At 53.2% G+C, this 24,101-nt stretch overlaps 8 protein-coding genes across 8 annotated transcripts in view; 4 read left to right on the forward strand and 4 right to left on the reverse strand.

The window, feature by feature from the left end:
- Positions 1 to 305: 305 nt before the first annotated feature.
- Positions 306 to 2,533, reverse strand: GUITHDRAFT_142570 (hypothetical protein; the record flags this gene model as incomplete). The annotated part of the gene is made up of 13 exons (XM_005827622.1): positions 306 to 450; positions 579 to 667; positions 711 to 784; positions 826 to 887; positions 937 to 1,001; positions 1,251 to 1,298; positions 1,392 to 1,443; positions 1,487 to 1,561; positions 1,605 to 1,664; positions 1,899 to 1,964; positions 2,215 to 2,261; positions 2,315 to 2,372; positions 2,439 to 2,533. The coding sequence occupies 13 exons, from the start codon at positions 2,531 to 2,533 to the stop codon at positions 306 to 308; spliced, it is 936 nt and encodes a 311-aa protein (XP_005827679.1).
- A 542-nt stretch (positions 2,534 to 3,075) lies between these two features.
- On the forward strand, positions 3,076 to 4,910 carry GUITHDRAFT_164595 (phosphoribulokinase; the record flags this gene model as incomplete). Its single annotated transcript, XM_005827623.1, has 5 exons — positions 3,076 to 3,171; positions 3,489 to 3,677; positions 3,726 to 3,918; positions 3,968 to 4,131; positions 4,178 to 4,910. The coding sequence occupies 5 exons, from the start codon at positions 3,076 to 3,078 to the stop codon at positions 4,844 to 4,846; spliced, it is 1,311 nt and encodes a 436-aa protein (XP_005827680.1). The 3' UTR covers positions 4,847 to 4,910.
- A 52-nt stretch (positions 4,911 to 4,962) lies between these two features.
- On the reverse strand, positions 4,963 to 7,052 carry GUITHDRAFT_113234 (hypothetical protein; the record flags this gene model as incomplete). The annotated part of the gene is made up of 9 exons (XM_005827624.1): positions 4,963 to 5,716; positions 5,768 to 5,816; positions 5,867 to 5,916; positions 5,964 to 6,068; positions 6,131 to 6,216; positions 6,369 to 6,466; positions 6,528 to 6,571; positions 6,628 to 6,674; positions 7,029 to 7,052. The coding sequence occupies 9 exons, from the start codon at positions 7,050 to 7,052 to the stop codon at positions 4,963 to 4,965; spliced, it is 1,257 nt and encodes a 418-aa protein (XP_005827681.1).
- A 945-nt stretch (positions 7,053 to 7,997) lies between these two features.
- Positions 7,998 to 10,738, forward strand: GUITHDRAFT_142573 (hypothetical protein; the record flags this gene model as incomplete). The annotated part of the gene is made up of 10 exons (XM_005827625.1): positions 7,998 to 8,034; positions 8,076 to 8,163; positions 8,219 to 8,406; positions 8,560 to 8,644; positions 8,698 to 8,793; positions 8,840 to 8,880; positions 8,989 to 9,553; positions 9,668 to 9,878; positions 10,276 to 10,455; positions 10,628 to 10,738. The coding sequence occupies 10 exons, from the start codon at positions 7,998 to 8,000 to the stop codon at positions 10,736 to 10,738; spliced, it is 1,602 nt and encodes a 533-aa protein (XP_005827682.1).
- A 452-nt stretch (positions 10,739 to 11,190) lies between these two features.
- GUITHDRAFT_88655 (hypothetical protein) lies at positions 11,191 to 11,618 on the forward strand (the record flags this gene model as incomplete). Its single annotated transcript, XM_005827626.1, has 3 exons — positions 11,191 to 11,229; positions 11,270 to 11,363; positions 11,524 to 11,618. 3 exons carry the CDS (start codon positions 11,191 to 11,193, stop codon positions 11,616 to 11,618), a joined length of 228 nt encoding a protein of 75 aa, XP_005827683.1.
- Positions 11,619 to 15,893: 4,275 nt separating this feature from the next.
- Positions 15,894 to 17,377, reverse strand: GUITHDRAFT_113236 (hypothetical protein; the record flags this gene model as incomplete). The annotated part of the gene is made up of 5 exons (XM_005827627.1): positions 15,894 to 16,510; positions 16,567 to 16,723; positions 16,802 to 16,849; positions 17,039 to 17,104; positions 17,159 to 17,377. The coding sequence occupies 5 exons, from the start codon at positions 17,375 to 17,377 to the stop codon at positions 15,894 to 15,896; spliced, it is 1,107 nt and encodes a 368-aa protein (XP_005827684.1).
- An 890-nt stretch (positions 17,378 to 18,267) lies between these two features.
- GUITHDRAFT_154060 (hypothetical protein) lies at positions 18,268 to 21,002 on the reverse strand. Its single transcript, XM_005827628.1, has 20 exons — positions 20,976 to 21,002; positions 20,582 to 20,704; positions 20,451 to 20,531; positions 20,358 to 20,401; positions 20,260 to 20,308; positions 20,131 to 20,193; positions 19,911 to 19,976; positions 19,806 to 19,860; positions 19,676 to 19,758; positions 19,479 to 19,553; positions 19,360 to 19,419; positions 19,235 to 19,301; positions 19,162 to 19,185; positions 19,045 to 19,110; positions 18,913 to 18,992; positions 18,828 to 18,857; positions 18,690 to 18,773; positions 18,591 to 18,638; positions 18,492 to 18,530; positions 18,268 to 18,413 (listed from the first exon to the last, which is right to left on the reverse strand). The coding sequence occupies exons 1-20, from the start codon at positions 20,994 to 20,996 to the stop codon at positions 18,327 to 18,329; spliced, it is 1,245 nt and encodes a 414-aa protein (XP_005827685.1). The 5' UTR covers positions 20,997 to 21,002; the 3' UTR covers positions 18,268 to 18,326.
- A 2,954-nt stretch (positions 21,003 to 23,956) lies between these two features.
- Positions 23,957 to 24,101, forward strand: part of GUITHDRAFT_113238 (hypothetical protein) — a gene marked incomplete at both ends in the record, with an annotated part of 3,901 nt that continues 3,756 nt past the window's right edge. The window contains one exon of the mRNA XM_005827629.1: positions 23,957 to 23,998. Within this exon, the coding sequence (XP_005827686.1) occupies positions 23,957 to 23,998 (42 nt within the window). The remainder of the gene's footprint in view (positions 23,999 to 24,101) is intronic.

Raw genomic sequence — 24,101 nt, forward strand, 5'->3', positions numbered from 1 at the left:
CATTTTCTGAACATCGAGGGACAATTAAGCTGTACACCCTGTTTGTTGCGCAATCGATTCTTATCCTGGTTGCAGTCCTGTGTGGGGGGCCATCATAGCACTTGCGATTGTTGTCATCCTGGTCGGAGTGATGATAGCGGTGCCATCTCTTGCGCAACTTGAACTCCCTCTACTCCCTCTGACATCTCATCAGGTTTGGTTCTTTTTCATTCGGTGACTTCCGTGGACTTTTTCTCCTTGTTGCAACCGTTCTGGAACGCATCTCAGGAAAGACGTCAGAGTTCTGTCTCCATGACATCCTACCGTCATGCATTATTGTTACTTTGCATCTCTGTCTCTGAAGGGATCTGAAGATATGGGTTGTTGTGAGTTGGACGGAAGGCATGCCCGATCCAGACAAACAGGCAAAGAGTTGCAAACTCTTCTACCACAGTGCATACCCACGTGTACCTGCACTGAGAGTCACGAACAAGGGGGGAAAGGTAGACAGAGGGAAGGCATCTCTTCTGCATCAGCGAGAATGCAAAGGGAGGAAGAGGATGAGACGGGGAAAGAAGCGGCGGAGGAGAAAAAAGTACCTGCATGCGAGGAGAGTACCCATCATCACAACGAAAATACGAGTGAGATAGATGTAGCCAAGAACAATCATGTAAAATCTCCGGAAGAGCTGGGAAAGGGTGACTTGGGGCCGGAGGGAGGGACCAGCTGACCTTGAGCTTCTTCACGTTGTCCTGCGTCTTTCCGTCCGCCTCCCCCACCTCGTTGAGTTGCCGGATGGACCAGACTGGGTCGCGTCAGCGCCTCCTCCATCCCCTCCATCCCCACCGATGGACATGAGGACGCCGAAGCAGCACATGATGTCCGCCAGCTGTAGCACGTCTCTCCATCTGCAAGCTGGGTGTCAGCTCCCTTCTACAAACTACGTCGACATAGCACGTCTCCCATCCGCTCTGCGAGGACGGCAGCTCCTCCACCATGACGACAGCGGTGTTGACGACAACCTGCCGCCTGTCAGGCCTCGTCGGATGCTCGTGGATCTGCCTGGAGCAGGAGGATGAGGAAAAGAATCTTCTTGTCCCGCGACGAGAGAAAGGGTTTCAGGTATGACCAGCCTGACCCCAGCAGCAGTATCACAGAGAAGAACAGAAGCCCCTGTAACTTGTCAGCCCTCGTCCCTCCTACACGTCAGAAACCTTCAGGAACATGAAGACATGAGTCGCCGTCGACCACCCTGAGCTCCTTCCCGTCACCTTGTGGGGAAACCGACTCATCGCCAGAGGGCCACGGCAGACGCTCACCTGGAAGCGCGTGTATCGCATGGCCTGCAACACTGTGAAGACGATCTGTTGAGAGTCACGATCGTAGCAGGCATCACAGTATCGCTGTCAAACCTTGACGAGGCATGTCATCGCCATAAAACACTGAATCGGCTGCACATTGTCTCTGAAAAGCAGGTAAGGCGGTCGGGCCAGCCCTTCCCACTCACCGGTAGACCCACAAGACTGCCCCCCAGACCAAGAGAGCCAAGAAGAAGAGACAGGAGGAGAGGAAGAAACAGATGCTGAGGTCGAATCAGCGCATAGTATCGACGATACACTCCTCACGGCAAAGGAGCATCTCCAGCAGACAACTGATTGTGATTCGGATTCTCGGCAGTCACCGACCTTTCAACTTGTGTCACAGCAAACTTCGTCCCAACCAACATGCGCCGACAGGTCAAAGGAAACTTGAGTGTTGGCTTGACAGTTTGCATACTCGACTGGCACATGACGTAAGTGACATGCTGGCAACTATCCGCCGCAACCCACCAGTGAACAGTCCATCGTAGTTGGTGAAAACTCGCGAGAAGTTGCTACAGCTTGTTCAGTCCCTGTTCCTCCAGGCGAGTCGTCTCTTACAGCTCTCTGCCTTTCACAAGAATGTTTGTTTGTTTCGCAGCTTGCATGCTCTTGCCGTCGCTCGTCCTGCAAAGAGCTTCAGCTGAATTGGTTGTTCGCAATTTGAGATCGTACAGGGGGCACAGAAAAGATGCTTCCTGCTCTGAGAGAGAGGCAAGTTCAGTGCACCGCCACTCAGTAGACGAGCAAAAGAGAGCATGGCTACTCTAGATCATTACCGACGCGGAACGAGGGGGGAGCCAACCGCACCATGAATCCGACCGTGGGATCTTCCCTACAAGACAGTCAATCGACCTCGCCGCAGTGACCTCCTTACATGTTGACAAGATGTCCTCGCTGATCCTTGATGAAGATGTTCGTCACCTGACGATGATCGCCATCAGCGTCCCCTACATCACATCCAAGCCCTCGACCACCTTCAGATTCACTCGTCCTCCTCGTTCGAAGCAGAAAGGGAGTATGAGAAACCTTCTCCTGTTACCGGGCTCAATCAGGGAGTCGAGGAGGAGGAGGAGGAGGAGGAATCAGCTTCTCTTTCACCTCTGCTCTCCTTCAGCTGCCATCTCAACTTCCGTTCCCCTTGCCAGGCTGATCGCCATCGTCGCTATCATCGCCCAAGACATTCGCCCGACCATTGTGCTAGCAGATATGATTCGGTGTTGCTAGCAAACTGTGTTGGGTGACTCTCATCAGTGTCTGGGATTACCACTCAGTGATCGGACTAGTGCCGCCGCCGGGGCCGGGAAGCAGGCCCGACCGGGAGGAGGGGTACCCTCATCCCCCTCCGCTCCCCTACAGGGAACCTCGGGACGCGCCCTACCCACCTTACACTTTGAATGGGTGGGTGGGGGTAGATTGAAACAAGTGCCTCATTCCTGGTAAGGGGGTACCCGTACCACAGGAAAACTAGGGTGGTTAAGGTAAAGTCATGGGGTACTGAGATGTTTGTTGGAGGTACTGAGATGTTTGTTTCTCTCTCATTGAAGGGTGTACCCACCCTACCCTATAATTTAAGAGCCTCTTTTGCTAAAAATGGGGGGTGGCAGAGACAGCGGTGGACTTTGTGTTGGTGAAGGGGGTTATGATGATTTTCAGGGAAACAGAGGGGTACTATCTGAAGGGGTAGGGCAGGGGTGGGGGTTATAAGGGAAGTCCCCCGAGGAAGGCACAGGAGGCCATGCACGCACTTCTTGTCGCTCTCCTCGGCCTCGCCACCGGCGCCAGCGCCTATGTCGGACCTGCCGGGTTCGTTCCCCGTGCTCGCTCGAGCCAGGTGAGGAGAAGACATGCCGTCTCGTGTTCTGTCTTGTACCCTTGTGCACACAATCCCTGTGCTTCCCTCTCCTAGTGGAGGGCTGGCGCGGTCAACCCATCTTGGAGGCGTTTCCCGTGAGAATGTTGTGTGACAAGTTGCATGTACCCTATGAAACCATCGATGATGTTTGTACGAGTTCATGCTTGCGCTCTTGTTGTAGACACTCTTGATTCGCATGTCGCACTTCAGTCTTGTAACATATTTTTGCACCTGAGCGACATGAATTCATAACAGAACAATTAGACGTGTTCCTGTGCTGATCATTCTTTCTTCAGGCGATCTCTAGAAGCCAGGGCCATGCCTTCGCTCTCAGGGCTCCCCTCTCCTCTGCTGCTCACTTCGGAACCCCCCTCGCTTCCCGCAGCACCTTCGCCAGCCCCGTCTCCCTCCGTGTCACCAACGACAAGGAGATGGATCTTGCTATCCAGCAGATCAGCATGTCCCTTGCCAGTGGACAGAAGCCTGTAAGATGCGCAGGTGCCTCGAGCATGCCCTTGCTGACGGCTCTCTAGGTTGTCATCGGCCTCGCTGCTGACTCTGGCTGCGGAAAGTCGACCTTCATGCGCCGTGTGACCGCTTGCTTCGGCGGAGCCAGCAAGCTCAACCCCATTGGCCGTGAGACCAACACCCTCATCTCCGACATGACCACCGTTATCTGCCTCGATGACTACCATCTTAACGACAGACAGGGCCGCAAGAAGACCGGTGGGTGGAGAAATGTGTTGGTTTCCACAGGATCTGACTCCCTGGACAGGCCTCACTGCCCTGGACCCGCGTGAGAACAATTTCGACCTCATGTACGAGCAGGTTAAGGCCTTGAAGGAGGGCAAGAAGATCATGAAGCCCATCTACAACCACGTCAACGGAACTCTCGATGAGCCCGAGGAGATCACCCCCACCCCCATTATCATCTTCGAGGTACGTGCCTTGCCGTTGCCCAGCAGGCCCCCTGACGACTTTCCAGGGTCTCCACCCCTTCTACGACAAGCGTGTCGAGGAGCTCATGGACTTCAAGATCTACGTTGACATCACCCCCGAGGTCAAGTTCAACTGGAAGGTTCAGCGCGACCACGAGGAGCGCGGCCACTCCATCGAGTCCATCAAGCAGCAGATCGAGGCCCGCAAGCCTGACTTCGATGCCTACATTGATCCCCAGAAGAACAAGGCCGACTGCGTCATCCAGGTTCTCCCCACCCAGCTTGCCGCCAACGACAAGACCCACCTCAACGTCAAGCTCATCCAGTGCAAGGATGTTGATCACTTCGCTCCCACCTACCTCTGGGATGAGGGCTCGGACATCGAGTGGGTTCCTCCCAGGAGCAAGCTCGCCTCCAGCGCTCCTGGAGTCGGCATGAAGATCTACCAGAAGAACGAGAAGTGGGCTGGCAAGGACGCCGCTGTCATCGGCATGGACGGCAAGTACGACAAGATCGACGAGATGATGTACGTCGAGAAGCAGTTCGCCTCCACCGGCTCCAAGTTTGTCGGAGAGGTCACCAAGAAGATGCTCGAGTACGAGGGCCAGCCCGGATCCAACGACGGAACTGGCTTCTTGCAGACCATCACTGCCTTGAAGGTTCGTGAGATCTACGAGGGCATCGCCAAGGTCAAGGTTCCTGCCCAGGCCAACTAAGCTTGCAGTGAAAAGCAAGATAGACTGTGATGATGAATGAAAGTGCGATTTGAATTTTCATGAGAATTTTGTTGTTTGCTCGATCGTATGACACAAGAACACCCTGCACTGACAGCCTACGTGTATTGAGTGAACTCTCCCAGCCCTGGCTCACCAACCTTGGGCATGGAAACTGCAGCCCTGAGTACCTTGTCCCAGAGGCTCTCCCCGATAGAGTGACTGTGATGGTCCACGAAGTCGTAGCCGATATACAGGATGGTTCCACATGAGCAGGGCCTTCCGCTCTCGCGCATGCTCGGGCACTCACTCGGGATCACGTCCTGTGCGCAGGAGTATCCGTTGGGCTTCACGATCTGGCACTGCTCGTCTGGGATGGTGCTCTCGCAGTAGGTAAGCTGGAACACAGGAGAAGAGACGGGAGTTCCGTAGATGAGCTTCGTGTCAGGAGGAAGAGATTCCTTAGTGATAGTGGTGACGGAGAGGCCGGATTGTGGGATAGTCTCAGGCAGGTTGGCAAAAGCCTCCCGCGCATTCTGCGGCATCGAGGCTTCTGGCATCTTCTCAAAGGGCCCCTGATCGTAGACGGTCTTCTTCAAGTCAAAGTGGAAGAAGCGATTGATGAAGACCAGGGACGAGTAGTCGCCTCCTGTCATGATCAGCATGTTGCCGTTCGCAACAAAGCTCCTGATCCTTCTGGCCAGGTTATCCTGCTCCGAAGTGATGGGCAAGTCTCGTTCCATGGGCGGGACCAGGAGAGTGTGACAGCACTTGATCGAGAGCGCTTGAAATTCGTTTCCGCTCCAGCTCCTAAGGAACTTTCCGTGCCCCGACATGTCATCAGTGTATCCGTTGCCAGTGAACGTCCCAAACCTGAATGTGGCTGGTCAAAGAGCCATGTTTGACCTGCTCTTGGCTACTTACTTGAGGACCTGACGGATTCTCTCGCCGCTGCTCGCATGGCCACGTCCGCCTACAGATTGTATCAGGCACACTGGCAGATTCTATTACGTCGACTTTCACCTGAATATCCACTTGCCAAAGTTCCATAATCAGTGGACTGTCCCCAGAAACTGCGGGCCGCGTCAAGAGCGTGCGACTCTCTATCGGTTCTACTTACAAGTAGAGGTCAGTCGGAGGCAGGTAAGGGTTGATAGGTTGCATCCAGTCAGCCGCCGAGTTCAACAAGAGCATTTGAGTTCTTGCTGGGTTCCTTGACTTCAAACTGGGTACCAACAAAGGGTCAATCAATCCTATTTGGGAGAAGCAGGTCAAAGGAGACATTACCTTTCAATCTTCACCCCGATGCTGTTGTCGTCGACGTAGTCGCCGTTGGAACCGCCGTAATCCATGTTTCCTCGAGAGAAGAGCCTCTGGGAAGGACAAGCAAATTAGCCAACTTTTGACCCCTTAGGTCCAACACAGATGATAAAATCATCAACACAGCGAGGCTATCCGAGCACTACCCTCAGATCGGTTCACAAGCTCATTCCGATCAGCACATACAGCAAACTTGTTCCCTCACCATGTTTGCCAGCGGATCATTCGAGTCGCTAATCCTACCATGACCTGGCAATTGTGATCCCTCTGCCTGCTTCGCAAGCCATGCCCTCGGATGGTATCCTGCACCAGAGCCCCATCATTGCCGCTCACACTTTCATCGAGCGCGTCTACTGAATTTTACCTCCAAGGTCCTCCAGCTCTGTCCTGCCTTGGTTCGACTCCAGCCTGTTGGATATAAAACATCACGATCTGCCCCAATGTGAGAGGAGCTGGAGCTTCACCTGGTCAGGAGGAATCCTCCAAGGGCTACCGACAGCAGGCCAAGAGCCTGACAGGGGGTTGTCACGAGGAGAGCAATAGGATTATTGTAGAAACGTTCATTCAATGTTTCCTTCGAACCGCACTCCTCTCTTTGTCTCTGTCTCTGTCTCTCCTTCCAAACCTACTCTAGTCCCTTTCATCTTGTCCTCGTGGTATATCTTGCGTCATCAAAGTACAACATGTGACTCAATTCAATCCTTCAGAGACATCATTTCTCGTTCATAATCCTGCTCCTGCTCCTGCCTCCTGCCTCCTGCCTCCTGCCTCCTACTCATGCACAGAGCTCACTTCTTCTTACTTACATAACCCCTCCTGTTTGTTCCTCCTCCATCCTTTTCCTCCGTCCTCCTCCTCGACTTACCGCTACTCGCCAACCAGCTGCCATGGTCTCCCAAGAGTCGCGCTGTTACACTACGGTTATAAAATATCACCGTTACATTTAAAACCGCCGCATGTTGCCCGACTTCACTTGTAACAAGTAAACTGAAAACAACATTTTATATATCATAAATGTGATAGTAACTTTAAAAAGTTTGTAATAAATGAAGCATTCCTATACTATTGGACTGTACCAGTAAATCGCTTTTAATTAAACATCTGACCCCTCCAGGGGGGTTCCATCTGACTTCCCAATGTCACTGAATTACTAGGGCCTAGTCATAGGCGATCATCATATATCCTAGCACCAATATACTACCCCTACCCCCAACATAAAAGTGAGTATACCCCACCCCTCAGTTACAGGTCTAAAATGTATCTCCGACACCCGTACTCTCAGCCTTCCTCCGACTGGTTTGATATCCGATCAATGCCAACCGCTGGCGCCCGGAAGATCGGCAACAGAAGAGGCTATGGCGGGAGCCTAGGGAGAGGAAGGAGGTGAAGGAGGAAGGGTAGACACCAGTGAGAGAGAAGAGACATGCTGGAAGGTGCTGGACAGAGACGGCGTGAAGCCTCCCCAAGTCAACCATAACAGGATCGACTCACCTCAATTGGCTCGGCTTCCACGACGTGGCTTAGAGACTGAGCCGTAGCTGAGGCAAGGCAGGGCTGTCCGACTGTGTTACTGACAACTGTTTGTTACAACAAGGGCAGTCACTAGCAACACCTCACATCATGATGCAAGCACAGCCAACAACCGATGATTATCAAGCGTTGGGGCACACACAGAACATGTTTGAAGTTCTCGACGAGCTAGACAAGATATGTGCTGGTATGCCTCGAATCTTGCGACAGAAGCAACCAAGGAAAGCGATCCCAAAGGCTTCAGATCAGCGATCACAGCGAGCAAGAGGGGGAACCCCCTTGTATCATCATCACAATCTCATACATGGCAATCCTCGAGGCAGGACTCCTCCAGACAGCAGGTTTCGGTCCCTCTCCTCCATGAGCATCGTCACTCCATCAGGTCTCTCACCGAGTCCTGCCAGTCAAGACGTCGAAGGCTCGAAAGATGACCTATGGCAGCACCAGCAAGAAGCAGAGGACCGCGTCAGGTACTTACAACATCCTGCTGCTGCTCTCATGAGTGACTTGACTGGGATCATCTAGTGGAGGGGAGAAAGGGCACGGATGGGTAACAAGAAGCTGGGATGAATCGCTAGGGAGAGAATCGTTGACAAACGCGCGAAACTTTCCGAGGCTCTCCAAGTTGTCTGGCAGCAACACTCAGAGTCTTCTCAAACTCTCTGCGTTCAAGGAAAGTCTGAAGATCACAGAAGGGATGATCAACGGCAAAGGTTTCTGCCGCACGCCGCTACAAGTCTTTGCTCTTGCTTTTTCTCCTTTCTCTCCTCGGACATCCTTTCAGCCTCCGTGATCTTTATGTCTCACATACTCACAATTTTCTTCATTACTGATTTCAACTCTATGACTCATCCTGGCCTTGGCAGAAGAATCTCTAACGTTGAGCAAGACCCAAACGATTCCTCGCTTTGTGAAGCTGGAGAAGTGGACGAAGAAAGTGTCTAAGAGTTTGTGAGTCTGTTGCTTCATTGTCCAGCTCAACTGACCCTGATATGCCATCACAGAGGTTTTCAATGTGACGTTCAGCAAATGGAGGAGAAGATGAAAAGCTTTGGGCGACTCATTGTAGACGAGCTTGCAAAAGCTCACGCACGAGTCAGGTCTGCAGTGGCAGTGTGTCTGCTTGCGATGCTGGATTATCCTTAGCTTGATGATCAGGATGCAAGCTTTAAAGGACCAGATGAAAGGTGCGAACAAATGAAACTGATCTTGTTGTCCACTCTTCTCATATGAATGTGGTTGCCTGGCACACCCCAACAACTGCCGAACTAGGCACTGTCTGAAATGATTTCCAGAGAGGAACAAGGAGAAAATCGCTTCCTTTCGCAGCTCATGGCCATCAAGCACGGCACAAGTCGACGATGTGATGGTGGCGGAAGAGGAAGACGAAGTCCAAAGGGTGCTCGGGGCACTGGAGAATGAACCTCCTGCTGACTTCGAGTCCTTGCCTGAGCAAGCGCTGAGGGAGGCAGACGTGCTGCTCCTCGACTCTGCTGGGAACCACGTGGAGGTAACCAGGGTCGCCGTTGATTTGCTCTTTGAGCTTGCGGGCATGCTGCAAAGTAAGATTGGACAGCCCATCCTCGACCTGGCAAAGATCCTCCGCAAGTCGATCTATTCCTCTTCTTTCACCATCAAGAATCACCCTGACGAGCTCTCTGCCCCGATCTCCTCGCCCATCGTGGATGACCCCTTCTCTTCCTCCCACAGCAAGCAGGACAGGGCGCTGTTTGAGGAGATAGCCTACTTTGATCTGATGAAGAGGAAGGAAATCTGGACCGCCAGCCTGCCGGGAGAGATAGAGAGGCTCTCCGACGAGCTTAACCAGCTCGTTACAGAGCTTAGGGCTCTGAAAGACAGGTGAAGTGATTTTGTCCACCTCCGCTGCCTCTTCCTCTTCTCCCTTGCTTTCTCTACCACCTCCCACACTCTCCTTCACGTCGTGCTCCATCTCAACTTACAACCTCTGCGCAGCTGCGCCGAGTTAGAGAAGAAGGTTCAGCATCCTTCGGACGAGGTCAAGAGAGTGTACAAAGAGAACGAGCAGCTGTTGAAGGACAACCAGCGATGGTTCGAGAAGTTCAAGGAAGCGACCAGCGCACACCTCGAAGCTGTCGCCATCATACAGCGAGTTTCACAGCAGCGCGACATTCTTGTCGCAGAGAACGATGTCCTCACGGCCAAGGTGAGAAGGCGAGGCAGGAGCAGGGTGAGATCAGATCGACGAGCGAGGAGAGTTGAGGAGGGATGGAGCAGGCGAGATGGGGGAGGAGCGGTGAGAACAGAGAGCAAAGCGCTGAAGAGAATAACGAGCGAGTGAAAGAGAAATAGAGAAGGAAGAAGGCAAGAGAGCAAGGCAAGCATGGAAAGAATCTTGTGAATGGGACTTCAGTCACTAGCCTCCTAGTAGCGCATCGCTCTTCTACCCTCTCACAATAACTCCTATAATCTCCCTAAGACCTCCCTAAGACCTCTAAGACCCTTTAAGACACGGTCACTTCCATTGCTTCACCAAGAGAATCTCCTCCTCCTCCTCCTCCTCCTCCTCCTCCTCCTCCTCCCCCATTCACTTTGTCCTTCAGATCTCCGAGCTCGACCCTCGCCACACTGCCATCGATTCTCGACTCAAGGCGGCCATGGCGACGGGGTCAGACATCGCGCTCTACCCCAACAAGCACTTGGACCAGCAGGCAGAGATATCAAGGCTGCCATCGGACCCGCCGGAGGACGAGGAAGATTGGATTGACTCGAGCGCAGTTCAGGTCTCCCTCCTCCTCCCGTCCTCTCGTCCCCCCTGCTCTCCGTCCCAAACTCTGTTTTCAAGTTTCCCCACTTCCGTGTCGTTGGCGCCGTAGAGCCTCGAGTCTCCCGCTCTCAAGCGGCTTCTCCTCCCTCCTGCCGTCAACTCACTGTCCGAGTGACTGCGTCCCGCAGGTCTCCCGTGTCAAACTTCCCATGCTCAAGCACAACCAGTCGATAGTCGGTCGGCTCAAGATGAACCTGACGAGTCTCGCGGAGGCTATCGGGGAGGAAGCCTATGATTGATCGGTGATCGGAGCAGCGTCACGAGTCGCCAAGTTTGACAGCCCACCGGGGGCCGCAGTGCGATCGGATCACGGCAGATTACTGAGTAAAGCCTGATTCGATGAGTGCCGAAAATTGCCGTCACTGACTAGGGCCGGTTCCGTGGCCTGCTGGGTGACCTGTGACTTTTACTCAAAGTTAAGTTAAAAAGCAGTATTTTGACTCGGTCGTGACTGCTGCGTGACTGCAAGAGTGCGGTCTACCATCTTTCTGGTCGACGTCGCATCTTCACGTGAGCAGGAAAGCGGAGGGGTCCTGGACGAGGAAGAGGCGGAGGGAGAGGAACAGGAGAAGGAAGAAGCACAGCTAGTAGAAGAGCAGGAGGGGATAACACAAGACCCATCGTACATAGGTAAGGAGGAGCTAGTCGCGTGCGAAGGAGGAGGCAACTTTTGTCGCGCCAGCCATAAACTATGATAATACCAGTGAGGTGCTTCACCTGCGGCAAGGTAGTTGATCCAACTGTGGGTTATGGTGCCTGACGTGTTTTAGGTCATTGGGAACAAGTGGTACAAGTACCTGGACTTGCTTCACTGTGGCTATCAGGAGGCCAAAGCTTTCGAAGAGCTTGAATTGAATAGATACTGTGAGTTTTGATAACAAGAGCGCAAGAGGCAGCCGGGGGGATGAGGCAGGGAGGAAGAGGGGAGAGGCAAGAGGGATCGACGAAGAGGGGAGGGGAGGGAGGCAGGGGGAGGCAGGAGGAGCCATGGGAGATGATGGCAAGGTGACTGGGAAATTTTCAGGTTGCAGGAGAATGTTGATGACGCATGTAGACTTGATTGAAAAGCTCATGGAATACAATCGTGAGATTTATTTTGACCTCATCCTTATGGATTGACTCTGCTCTTATCACAGCTCTCGAGAATACAGACACAGGAGAAGACTGATATATGTATGACATAAATCAACGTTGGTCCTCCCTTATGGTCTATCGTGTGTTTTGCAAAGTCATCGTGTGTTTTGCAAAGTCAGCTCAGACGTGCTGGTCACGTTCTCCATCTGCCTCCCGCGCTCTATGTGCTTGACCTGTTGCTCCAGTTAGGTTCTTTGAGCCTTCCCTTGCTGCTTCTCCTCTCGCTCTTCCCTCCAGGTTGTTTTGATCGAATCTCCCCTTGTCTGTTTCTTCATATTCCCTCGCCCTCGTTTCCCTCTCGTTCATGTCCTCCCACTTGTCCTGCAGGGAAATGCGATGAGAATGTGAGGAGGAGGAGATGTAGGAAGGACGAGTTGCGGAAGGAGGCAGAGGCTTGCGCGAGTCTAGTTGCTGATGGGTAAACCTGAGCCTCCGAGGCTGAGCCTGGTCACATGGCTTGTACCTGACAGGAGTCCAATGGTTCATACAGTTCAAGCGCAGGGTTGCCAACAGCGGCGGCTCAGTCCGGAGTTCGATCACACAAGGCCGCTGATCGGACCGTGAGGCACCATCACCTACAAACCGTTCCGTCAGATCATCATCTGCGCGGGTCAGTGACGCCGAACGGCGGCAGCAAACTCTCAGCACCGTGAGACTAAGCGGCTTATCAAGTTGACCCAGTCTGCAGTCCGCAACTGTCGGAGATCCAGGATGGAGCCTGAACTTGTGCAATGGAACCCGCCGACTAGCCCACCAGGCGAGGATGAGCCTAGTAACGCCGGGCCTTTCAAGTACTCAAAGTTAAGTTAAATCATTGAATCAGAACGATGAGCTAGCTATCATGATGACCGTACGGTGCCAGTACGGTCACGGAGTGACTGAGTGACGGCCGCTCAGCCGGGCCGCTGGGCCTCAGTGTACTTAAGTTAAACGCCGGGTCACGGGAGGCTTCAAGTTAGTACCGTCCGTTAACTGTAAGTTAACTTGCCAAGTTGTTAAATTACGACCGGGGTGACCGGCCCGCCGGGGACAATCCGATGAGGCCGATGAGATACAAGGCTCAGGGAACCGCGGCACTGCGCCGCAAACCTTGACTCGGTGACGGTGGCACTGCCGGGTGCGAAGGAGGCTACCCGGCGCGGCCGCGGCCCGACTCGGGGCCGCGGGCCCGGCGCGACGATCGGAAGGTGCCCGGCGCACCGACTCAGCGAGCCTCGGAGTCACGAGTCCGATCGCCCAGGCTGCCGAGTCGAGTCCGGCATGATCCGGTCAGCCTCGCCGGGCCGGGATCCGAGCCTGGGCCCGGGCTCGGCCCCGGCTGAGTGCACCGTGCCACGGTGAACGGGCCGCGCGGCCCGTCGCCGCCACTGATACCGGCCCGTGCAGTGCCGCCGCACGGTGACCCGTCGCATCAGTCTATACGAGTCACAGACTCAGAGTCATGGGCCGGCCGGTACCGAGCCGGGCTACCGTTTCCGAGTTCCGAAAGTTTACTCAAAGTGAAAGTTAAGTTAAATCAGGACGGCGAGGACAATCAGTACCTACTTTCTTTACTCAAAGTTAAGTTAAATATCAGTACGAAGGTACTACGGTGCGATGCTACCAGATACGCAGGTACGTGCGATACGGAGGTACGCCAGGATGATGAGATTGCCGTTGCGCGGGAGTCGAACTGCTGACAAGCGACTCTCGGGCAGGTATTCGAAAAGAAGTGCTTTAAAGTGGCTTGCAGTCAATGCTGACCAGTATCTTTACCACTGGCAAGAGGGTTTTAAAAGGGAGCAACAGATTCAGCACAACACCAAATCTCAATGCTGGTCCGCAACGAGCGATCCCTTTCAACCTCCTCCCTCCTCCCTCTCTCCCTCTCTCCCTCTGCCTCCCCTAACATCGCAGCAAACAGAAGACCTTCGCCATGCTCTGTTCCATCTGCCCGTAGGACTTCACAATCGCCTTTGCCCCGATCATTATCCCTGAATGCCTTATCTGTGTCTGAGCAATATTCATGGGACGAGCATATCGGAGCCCTAGGCATCGATGAGGATAGATTTGCACAGCTTTCAGACTGGAAACGAAGAGCGCTCGGCTGCATCGCTAGATCTATCAAGTACATCACGGATGAGCAAACGCTGGAAGGCGGTAGCGTGGACGGCAAATTTCTTCGATGCTCTGTTGAGGGGGTAGAGGGAGAGGAGAGTACATGGGTCGAGAAATTATGAGTGTACCCTGGGTATCAAGTACATTTGTGAGCTAGCCGGTGTCAGCTTAGTATGACAATCAGGAGTGTGGACTGTTAGAGGTGTTGAGGGATAAAAAGATTCAGAATAAAGTTATATTGATATCAAGGAGTGTCCTCATCGATGTGTAAAACAGAGGTCCCTTCTTCCTGTTCACGTCTTTGTATGAATTTCAATGCGACCTTCTTGTGGTGGAATACGATCTTGGATGCGACCTCCAAATGACTTTGACTTCATGGTTATTTACCTCTCTTCCGGATATCAACGATTGTTTGAATCATTGTCTTTTCAAGTTGTAAACAACTCACTGCCTCTTAGTGTAGTCCAACCTCGGCACGTCATAACAGGCCATCATTAGCTGGATCACAAGGAAACAAGAATCGGCAAAGCCTCTGATGCAAATTGCCAGGCATGGAGGTCTGTATGTAAGTTAGTGTATGTTGTATGCAACTACTACACGTAGTGCGATTCTTTGATCCGGCGTTATACATGTGCACAAGTGATTGTTTGCGACTACTACGAGTTTCTCAAAGCTGCACAGATATCATGTTTTCTTGGAAACTGATACACAACAGACGTGATCTGACATGTGTAAATATTGAATTGTGAAGTGAGGGGGTCTGATGAGTAACAGCAGAATATGGCAACTTTCAAATAGAATAGCGTAATCCCGTTTGAGGTTTTCAATTATAGTTATTTGCCAGCATTGCTTGAACACCATTGTGATGATTTCATTCATTGAAAGTCTAATTTACATCGTACACAGTACTGAGCACCATCCATAAGCTATCTGCTCATCACACAGTCCAACCCCTCGCACATTCAATCGTTGACCCGTCCAAGTTTCCTCCCCTTCGCTCTCGCTCTTCGCAGATGTACCGCATGGAGTTTGCCAGGCAAACCAGCGCTCGTTGCTTCCAAGCAGGCAATCTCTGAAAGAGGTCTTTATCTGTGTCCAAGATGGAGGCGCTATCGTTGGGGGAGCCGGGAGAGGATCTGTCCGAGCCTGAGTAAGGAGTTGGGGATGGGGTGCGCATTGATTCTTTAAGATGATTAGGGGGAGCAAGAGTGAGGGCGAGGAGGAGCAAGAGTGAGGGCGAGGAGGAGCAAGAGTGAGGGCGAGGAGGAGCAAGAGTCAGGGCGAGGAGGAGCAAGAGTGAGGGCGAGGAGGAGCAAAGAGTCAAAAGGATTTCTAGGTGATAACAGTGGGCGGGTGGAGCTGTAGAGACAGGCAGAGGGAGAACAAGAAGGGCATATGTAACCATCCATTCCTTTGACTTCTTTGCTAAAACTTCTTAGCTCGGGGTTCAAATTGAAAAGAACTCCTTTTGAATCTTGTGTTTTTACAACATATCCTCCTTAGCTCCGAGAGGTCGCTGGGTGCACGGGTCCTTTTGATAGCTCAAACAGGGTACTGTATTTGCACCCCCGTGCAATCAGATGCTGAGACTTCTTTACTACAGGATCTGTCAACCTAACGTAAAGCCGATGACGAACTGGATGACGCATATCTACTGTCTAGCTGGTTATTCGGCGCTGCCCGCAACGTATTTGGAAATCTACTAGGCTACCCCCCCCCCTTGATACCATTGAAATACCGTAGTACTACTTGAACCCGTGGAGTGGGAACATGGGATCAGTTCTCGCAGTGGCTGGTCAAACTTTTGCCTCTGTCACGGCGTAGGTTGCACCTAAAGCCGAGGGAGTTGCGAAGTCCATGCAGGTGCCGAGATGCTGGCTGACCCGCCTCGGAGTTTTTACGACGGTGGGTCATAAGCGGCAAGAAGTCAACGGCAGCAGACTCCGGGGCGAAAAGCAACGCTTCACAGAGTCAAGATCCGCAGGCTTCAGCGGTGGCACGGCGGGAACTTGCGGCCGGTTTTTGGCCGCAATCAAGTTTTACAGCGGCCAGCCTCGGAGAAAGGCCCCGCCGGGCCCGGACTTCCTATCATTCAGGCCGCCCGGCCGGCTGACGGATGGCACGCCCGGCCACTGGCAGTGGACTCTGAAGATCACTGAGGCTTTAATCTGCTACTTCCACAGGTTTAGTCTCTACCTTGCTGCCCTCGACCCTACTCCTCTCGTTTGCCTCCTCCTCCTTCGTTTCCCACCTCTCTGCAACAGCCTGTGACGCTGCGACTATCGGCTGGAGTTTGACGTCTCGATCCTGGAAGTCGGCAAGCAGCCCGTACTTGTAGTTGTCTTCACCCTGCGGCTTGCTGACTTCCTCCTTGGAGTACGGGATCCCAAGATCTTGCAAGGCGGGATCGTCGTTTGCCTCGGATGCTGCTACCACGCTGTCACCCAGCTCCAAGGGAACATTGGGATCCGGTTCCTTGGCCTCCACCACCTTCGTAGGAGGGATCGTGATCAACCTGTCCCTCTCTAAAGGATCCCCGACAGCCTCGGGCTTCCTCAGCATGTCGTTGAGCCAGCCACCAGCGTCGAACTCTGCCCCTGTGTGATCAGCAGGGTGCACCTTGACCGTGACCTGGGGGATCTCCTCGTTGACATCGTCCGCAAACCCCTCAAAGTTCCTCTCCCCCACCTGCTCCCTCGTCAGCGGCTCCACTCTTTCAACGGTCTGCTGACTCACGTAGCTCAAGTTCATCTCCACTGGCGGGCCTTGCTGAACCTCCACTGCGACAGCCATCCTGTTCAGCATCCTTCCACCATGGCACGACTCCCAAGCTCACCATCGTCGTCATGGACCTGACCGGACAGCGGTGTATCCTTGGTCGAGTTGACTCGCCTCGTCACATCCTGCAGCCAACCTTCTTTCAGATTTTCGTCAGCCACACGCACTGCCTTGCTGACCTTGAACTCTCCTCCAGGGTAGTAGTCCGGATCGCGCTGTTAGGGAGGAGTCAGAGGAGGAGAGAAAGTCGCAACGGGCGGTAGGAGCCGTGAGTGGAAGGAAAACTTTTTCACCTCAGACAAGGGAAGTGGGGCTGCTTTCTTGGTCTTGATGACCACATCCTACCAAGAACCTAGTTAGCTATCGATCTGCTTCCTGCCTCGCTCCTCGCCTTGTCATCATCGAACACGATCTCTGGCTGTCCTAGGAACTTATGAGGCCCACTCTGAGCCTCCTCTTTCACCTATCGAGACAAGTCAGGATGGTTCGAGATAGCCAAGTTTCATGGAGACCGGGCGAGCGTTTGGTACCCATGTGTCCGGCAAGTAATGATCCACAGTGCGTACAAGATGGTATGTCAAAGGTGTGCGAAACACCTGATAGCACGCCAACTGTCAACTCACAGAACATCGATCGTGGTTCAGTTCGACCTGACTGAAAACAGACTCCTTCGACCGATCCTCATTGTAGTCGTCAGCACTAACGGCAGAGAAAGTTTCGTTGGTCTGATTGACACTCAGATATTCAGGAGGAATGTCGTCCAGGATCTGTTGGGACTTGGGGAACTTAAGTCCCATCCGCTTGGTAGCTGCAAGGATCGAGTGATGAGATTTGATAGTAGATAGTGCAACGGCGTGCGGCGACTTCATATCTTGACTCAAACGTTTCCATAGATCTCTCTTTGCCATTGTAGGCGTTTTCTCCTTGAGCGCTCGGACCTGCTTCTGAGCTTGCGCGAGATGGGCGCCGATGGTGCCTTTCTCGGGCAACGCACTGCGCTTGCTGGCGAGCAAGGACGGCTGAGTATGTCAAAGTCAGCAAAATCTACTCGCGAGATAACAACAAGGAAGGATATACGAGTCCCTGCGCCACTGACCTGCTCTCTGGATCTGTGGCCTGAGGCTAGCAGTACTACCGCTGCCAGTAACGTCATACACCCGGTGAACATCAGGAGCTTCCCTCGAGTTCCGGCTCGGCCGTCCTTGTGCTGCAGGAAAAATGGCATCAGGCATGCATGGCATGTTGGGACGCGTCATGAGCATCGGAGCGGCCATGCAGCATCATCGTACAACGATTCTTTGACACTTGATCCGCGGGCAGGTCAGAAGAAAAACAAACAAGAGGAAGGAGCACAGGAGGGTCACGAGCAACACATGGAAGTCGCTTACCCTGACGTCATAGACTGTGAAGGTCGTCGTCCTGCCTCCCCCTCCCCCTCCCCCTCCCTCCGTTGACCCTCCGGGCTCGTCGCCCAAGGTCTCCACCATGAACCGCCGGAAATAGCGAACCCGTTACATCACGCAACGGCGGAATGTCAAACTGCAGCCTGTGCAAGGCCCGGACCCGCGCCGGAGTCAGTGGCCGGGCTGCTCAGCTGCCAGGGGCCCGGCGCACTGGCAGCCCGGTTCGACCGCGGACGAACACGGCCGGGGGTCGAGCTCGCCGGGACCGTGATGGGGCTCCAGACAGTGAGAATGAACGGCAAGGTACGGTCCTCGCAAAGTTTTCACCGATAGCAGGTGTCATGATGCTGGCAAGTTGAAGTTCATCAAAGTTTTACTAAACCACATCGCTTGCGGCGACAAGGCTCAGCACCTTTTAAGGTGCCTTGTAGTACTGGGTAGGAACGAAGGGCATCTTGACCACAGTTCCAGGGTTGGACTTGCCGCGCACTGTAACAACGACCTGCAAGGAAATTCAGTGAAGGCAAGATCCTTGGGAACATCTAGAAGAAGCATGAAGGAGCGAAGAAGGGATAGCCACCTCGGTCCCCGTCTTGTTGTGTGGTCTGTTGATGTATCCCTGCCTTGATGTCAGGATGGAGATTGCGCTGGAGGCGGCCAGTCTTCGTAACAAGCTTACCATGGCGATGTTCTGCTTCAAGATGGGCGAGACTGCACCTGAGGTGACCTAGAAAGAGGGAGTGAGTGGAAGCACACTCTGCCTAATCGTCCTCTACACCTTGCCAACAACTTCCCCCGATGGGAGGGAGATCTCTGCCCCCTCTCTTGCAGGAGCCCCAGTAGACATGATGCCGACGCGCATCTGCAACGAAGTTAAGAAAAGGTTTACGAGGCTACGAGGAGAGGACGGCAGCACCTTGGGTACAGACTTGGGACCCTCTGCCACCTGCGCAAATGTGTCACGACAGAGGTTTTCTGACGGTCAAAAGGAGGGGTCCTGCCTGCTTGAGGATAGTATCCGAGCCTGTGAAGGGACGGGCCCCAGGCTCACGACGCCCCTTCCCTACAGTCCACGACAATCCTGGCGCAGCAGCTGAGTGGAGGAGAGGGGCAAACGTGGCAACGAGTCTCACCTGCCATGGTTGGGGTAGTGGTGTCATCAATATCATGCCCGTACAGGCAGAGGCCAGCCTCCAGTCCTACAAGGGGTTAAGTGACCAGACCCAGGGTGGGTGAAGGAGAAGACTCACTCAGCGTGTCACGAGCTCCCAACCCTGTGAAGAAACGTCGTCAGACTCAAGCTGTCGGCTTACAAATTGTCACCAGCTGGATGCACTTCAGGCTGATCGATGAGTTTTCGCCACAGCTTCACAGCGTTTTCCCCTGGAACCTGCATGCGTATTGCCAGGTCAATGAAGAGGTGGTGACCATCGGGGAGACTAGCTCACGAAAATCTCGAAGCCGTCTTCTCCAGTGTATCCGCATCTGGCAACAAAGATTTGCATACCCTTGAAGGACAGTGTCAACTTTTTCCGGGTTGTGATGAAACAAGGGACAGGGAACTTACGTCCATCACCATGTTCTGAGCATCGCCGAAGTTCATGTACTTGAAGTCGTAAACAGGAATGAGCCTCTGCATGACCTATGACGATGATTTCCAATCAGCTCACAAAGACCGTGTAAACCTCCACTTCATCGTTCTTGTTGCCTCAGACTCTCTTCTTCTATCTTTGCATGGCTCCACCCATCACCACATCCTCTTACCTTGACAGCCTCTGGTCCTTGCAGGGCGTAAAGTCCTCTGTCCTCCCACTGGACCTCCATCGATACGTCTCCGCCGAACTTCCCTGTATCACAAGTCAAGACGACAGCAAGCATGAGTTTGTAGATGAACCGAGTTTCTGCTTGAAGAATTCCAGATCCTTCACGGCGCATCCAGCATTGATGACCTGGGCACAAGATCACCTGACTACTCGTCGAGGTCGACATAGTAATCCACCTGGTAGATGTGATCGCCCTTCTCGTCCGATGTCTTGGTGATCATGGTGTCATCGATGATTCCTCCCTGCAGGTCAGGGGAAAGTTACAAGATCCCTCAGATTCAAGGAGAGGAGAAGAGAGCGGAAGGAGGCAGACAGAAAGAAGGGCCGGGAAAGGAAAATCGAGTCCAGGAGGATAGAGATCACAAGAACGGAATAAAGGCAACGTGTAGTGGATACGTTTTCGTTTGGGATCACAGAGAGGGTTCCCTTGCCCATGGCAAGATTCTCAATGTCAGCAACCTGTATGAAGCATCAGCTCAGATCAATCTTCATAACCGAAGGTAACTGAAAGGATCAGGATCCTACCGTCACGCTCTCCAAAAAGGCGATCGCATCCTTTCCACGCCAGCGGAGACTGTTCGCTGCATATCAACGAAGGCAGGGAGCTCATCATGAGAGGTCACCTGCACATGTGCGAAACATCGAACAGTCCTGTCTTGGTACGAACCTAGGGTTTCTGTCAGGGTGTGATAGCAGCGTCATTGACGAGGATCTACATGTTTGACTGAGTTGATAATGCTGTCTGCCTTGGGATGGTCCTTGTACTGCACAGGCATGGCCCAGTCGGCGAAGTCAACCTAGAATTTCTTTCAGCGTGTTCGGTATGCCATCTGATAATGTAATAGACCATCTGCCCTCCCAGCTTGATGTGTTCATCATAAATCAGAGTCTTCTTGAGGTTAGAAGTAGAAGCAAATCGAATGCCCACGGTTCTTGCAGTCCTGAACGTGTTGGTAGCAAAGCCAAGCATCTTGAAAAACAGATCATGTCAGCACGACTTCCCTGAGCGCTCAAGACATTTGATGCCATCTGATAATGCATTCTCTTGCGACTCATTTCCTCTCTTCACTCTGACTCCTCGCTCACTGTACGAAGACCAATATTTTCGAACATAAGCCTGCCACTCGGTACTAGTTTCCCGTCCTGTCCCGTAGGATCTCGTCCTATCCTGAACATCTATTTGCTCCCGCCTTCTATCTCCTCGCTTCCTCACCATCGCCAACCATACGTAACGAGCTCACCTTGCTCCTGACAACCAGCATGGTTGCTGCGGATCAACTACCCCCACCCCGTTACATCCTCCAAGTACCCCACTTCGGAGTTTGCAAATTTTGACTACCCCATCAATCCTAACAACAGGACCCTACCTACTTCGATTCAATTCTGGCCGTATATACCCCTACCTCCTCGACTCTCAAATTCAATCTACATGTGTACCCGCTACTTTTGAAAGAATTCTAACCCACCCCTCTACTTCATGTCACTGATATTGGTACCCCACTGTTTAAATGATCGAAGAAGGCAACTACCCCACTTTTCTTCACCCCCACCCTCATCTTATTATGATCCACCCCTAAATCCTCTAATGAGACCTTTTCACCTATGTACCCACCCACCCTCCGACATGCGATTGTGGAAGTACCCTACCCCTCAAATTATACCAGGTGCACAAACAATTATACCGGGTTATGTACCCCCTTCTCTAGGTCACTTCATGTCATCACCACCAAACTCTCATCTTACTACCCACCTTCTCCCCAATTTGCAGGTTCGAATTTACACCCTACCCTACAATTACTTCATTTGTCTCACAACTACCCCCATTCTGACTGTGTTTGTCTTTCACTACCCCTATTTTCAATCACCCCACCCCCTTTCACATGTGCCAACTATCCCTTCACCTTGCGCTGTAAAACACCTGGCCAACCACCCCACCACTGCTTTGACGGTGTAAGAAACTTGAGTACCTACCCGGAAAAAGATAAAAGTACCGGTCTTCAGACCACCCTACCTTCTAAGGAACGTTTATGAGTCCAACATTACTGACGGTAGTACCAGAGACAAGGAAAATCAGTTTGTGTGACTCATAACCTGTCTACACCCGGGCGGGCCAACTGGCGACTTTCAGTAAAAGGCGACTCAGTGAAGTGGCGGCAGCGGCGGGCCGTCGGAGTCGGACCCGGGCACAGCGGCACACGCAGCTGAGCGAGTCCACCCGCGGCGTGCGACGGAGGCTGCCACTGAGTGGCACCGGTACTACTGGTAAAACCGTGACTTCAGAAGTTCCAAAGTTGAGCCTCAGTCACTAGGCGCCGAGGCGCCGGACAGTACCGTCGTCCGCCGGGGGTGGGCGGCGGACGGATCGGACCGCGGCCCCGGCCCTCTCTGGCTGACCGTACAGAGTCAGCCGGGGGCCGGCCGGCCCCGGGGGGAGTCACCGGGGGGCCCAGCCTAAGCCGGTTCCCGGGCCCGTCTGTCTCCCGATCCGAGCCACGGAACTCGCGTCTCCCCCGCTCAATTATTCCTTCCACACACAGTTACTACTCAGCGGCTCTCGCTCCCGCCGTTTGGGATCTTGCCTTGCTAACGGCATGATCCTGCCTGCGTTGCCCGGGGCGCTGGCACTTGAAGGTTCAGACTGCTTGCCGTGGTTTGAATCTCTACTGTGCCTTGCCAGCAGAGTAATTTAGTGTGCAATTCAGCCATCATCTTTGTTGCACTGGTTTCATTTCTCAATCTGAGAATGATTCCAGCCATCCCACATGCCCGTCTCTGCGTCGCATTGGATGTCAACCCGTTGGAGCTCCTGCTCAACCTGGGGATCCCAGCTGGCGATAGCTCTCTGTATATTTCGAATAACTTTTGCTCTACTTGTTTGGTCGCTTGCACAGATCATTTGAATCTCACTTCGAGAGAACTTTCCTGATGGCACAGGGGAGGAGGATTGCACTGAGTACAACCTCTCTGCTGCCGTTGTATTGGCAGCCTGTTGCAAAGCATTCTTTGCATTTCACTGATGTTGTATAGCAGTTGCTTCCATTCGAAGTGAAAACCATTTCAGTATTTTGTCATTCTCTGAGACCCAGTCAGTCAGTCAGTCAGTCAGTCAGTCAGTCAGTCAGTCAGTCAGTCAGTCAGTCAGTCAGTCAGTCAGTCAGTCAGTCTGTCTGTCTGTCTCCGAGGCTCTGAATCTGAGCCACACAGACACACTGGAAAAGACACAACTATACCACAGTTACAGAAGTTCTCACCTTGAAGCAAGAATGTATTCTTGCTAGACTGAGATCCTGGATCGTTCCATGGTATTGAAACATGTTCCCCCCAATAATCACGAGCCGGATCCTCACAGTGTCATGTACGAGCTTGTGGTGTTGAAGCTTGCATAACTTGCCTTGTGAAGTATTTCACCATCCTAGTTGCCAGCTAACTGATACACCGGGAACCCTGAAAGCCATCGGCGGTGTGAGGATGAGGATGGGATCGAGGAAAAAGATAGAGATTTAGAAATTCAGGTATACATCGCAGATTTTTTCAAGTACAAGCAAAGATGACCTCAGTGTTGGACTTGCTTGCCATCCCCGCCTCCTCCTCCACACCAGCTTCTCTGCTACCTTCCCTTCTCCGCATTTCCGAATCCCCCGGCCCACAAACTCTTTCCTGCGCCTTCCCCCTACGACCCCTCCACCGTACTGCTTCTATACCCCACCCCCTCGCTCCCCGCCCCCGCTCCTGCAGCTCCCCCCAGAGCTCCCCCTGGCAGCTCCTGCTAACACCCCCAGCCTCTTCTGCTCTTACTCCTCCTATCTCAGATGCATCCCATGCTGTCATGACCGATGAGCGTACCTGACGCTCCAGCGAGGGAGGAGGCGACATCTGCGCTAGAGTGCGAGCCGTCGCAAGCAGAGGAAGTCGAGGGGATGCAGGGGGAGCAGGAGGCAGAAGCTCTCCGGTCTGAGAGCTTCACAGACGACAGGAGGTGAGGGGAGGCAGCAGCTTGAGCTGGTAAAGTTGCGCCATGTTCTTTGACGATGCATGTCTGCCAGTTCCCTCCTCCTCAACCCGAAGAAGAGAAGAAACGTCCGACTGCCTCCTCAGCAAGATATCAGCCGCTCCTCCTGCTCTGGCTTCTTCAGATCTTCCCTCTCCTTCCTTCGGAATTCAGGCACGTTCGTTTCTGTGCATTGACCCGCCATGGTGTAACGAGTTCCGCAGTGTCTGACCAATGGTCCCTGACGCTCGTGCTGCTTCGCCACAAATGTCTGCGGTAAGTGTTTTGAAAGCAGAAGAACCAAAGGAAGGCACATAGGGAGCAGAGGGAGAGGAGGAGGAGGGGAGGGGGGGGGGGGGGAGGGAGGAGGGAGGGAGGG

The sequence above is a fragment of the Guillardia theta genome, assembly GCF_000315625.1.
Source record: "Guillardia theta CCMP2712 unplaced genomic scaffold GUITHscaffold_65, whole genome shotgun sequence".
Lineage (NCBI taxonomy): Eukaryota > Cryptophyceae > Pyrenomonadales > Geminigeraceae > Guillardia > Guillardia theta.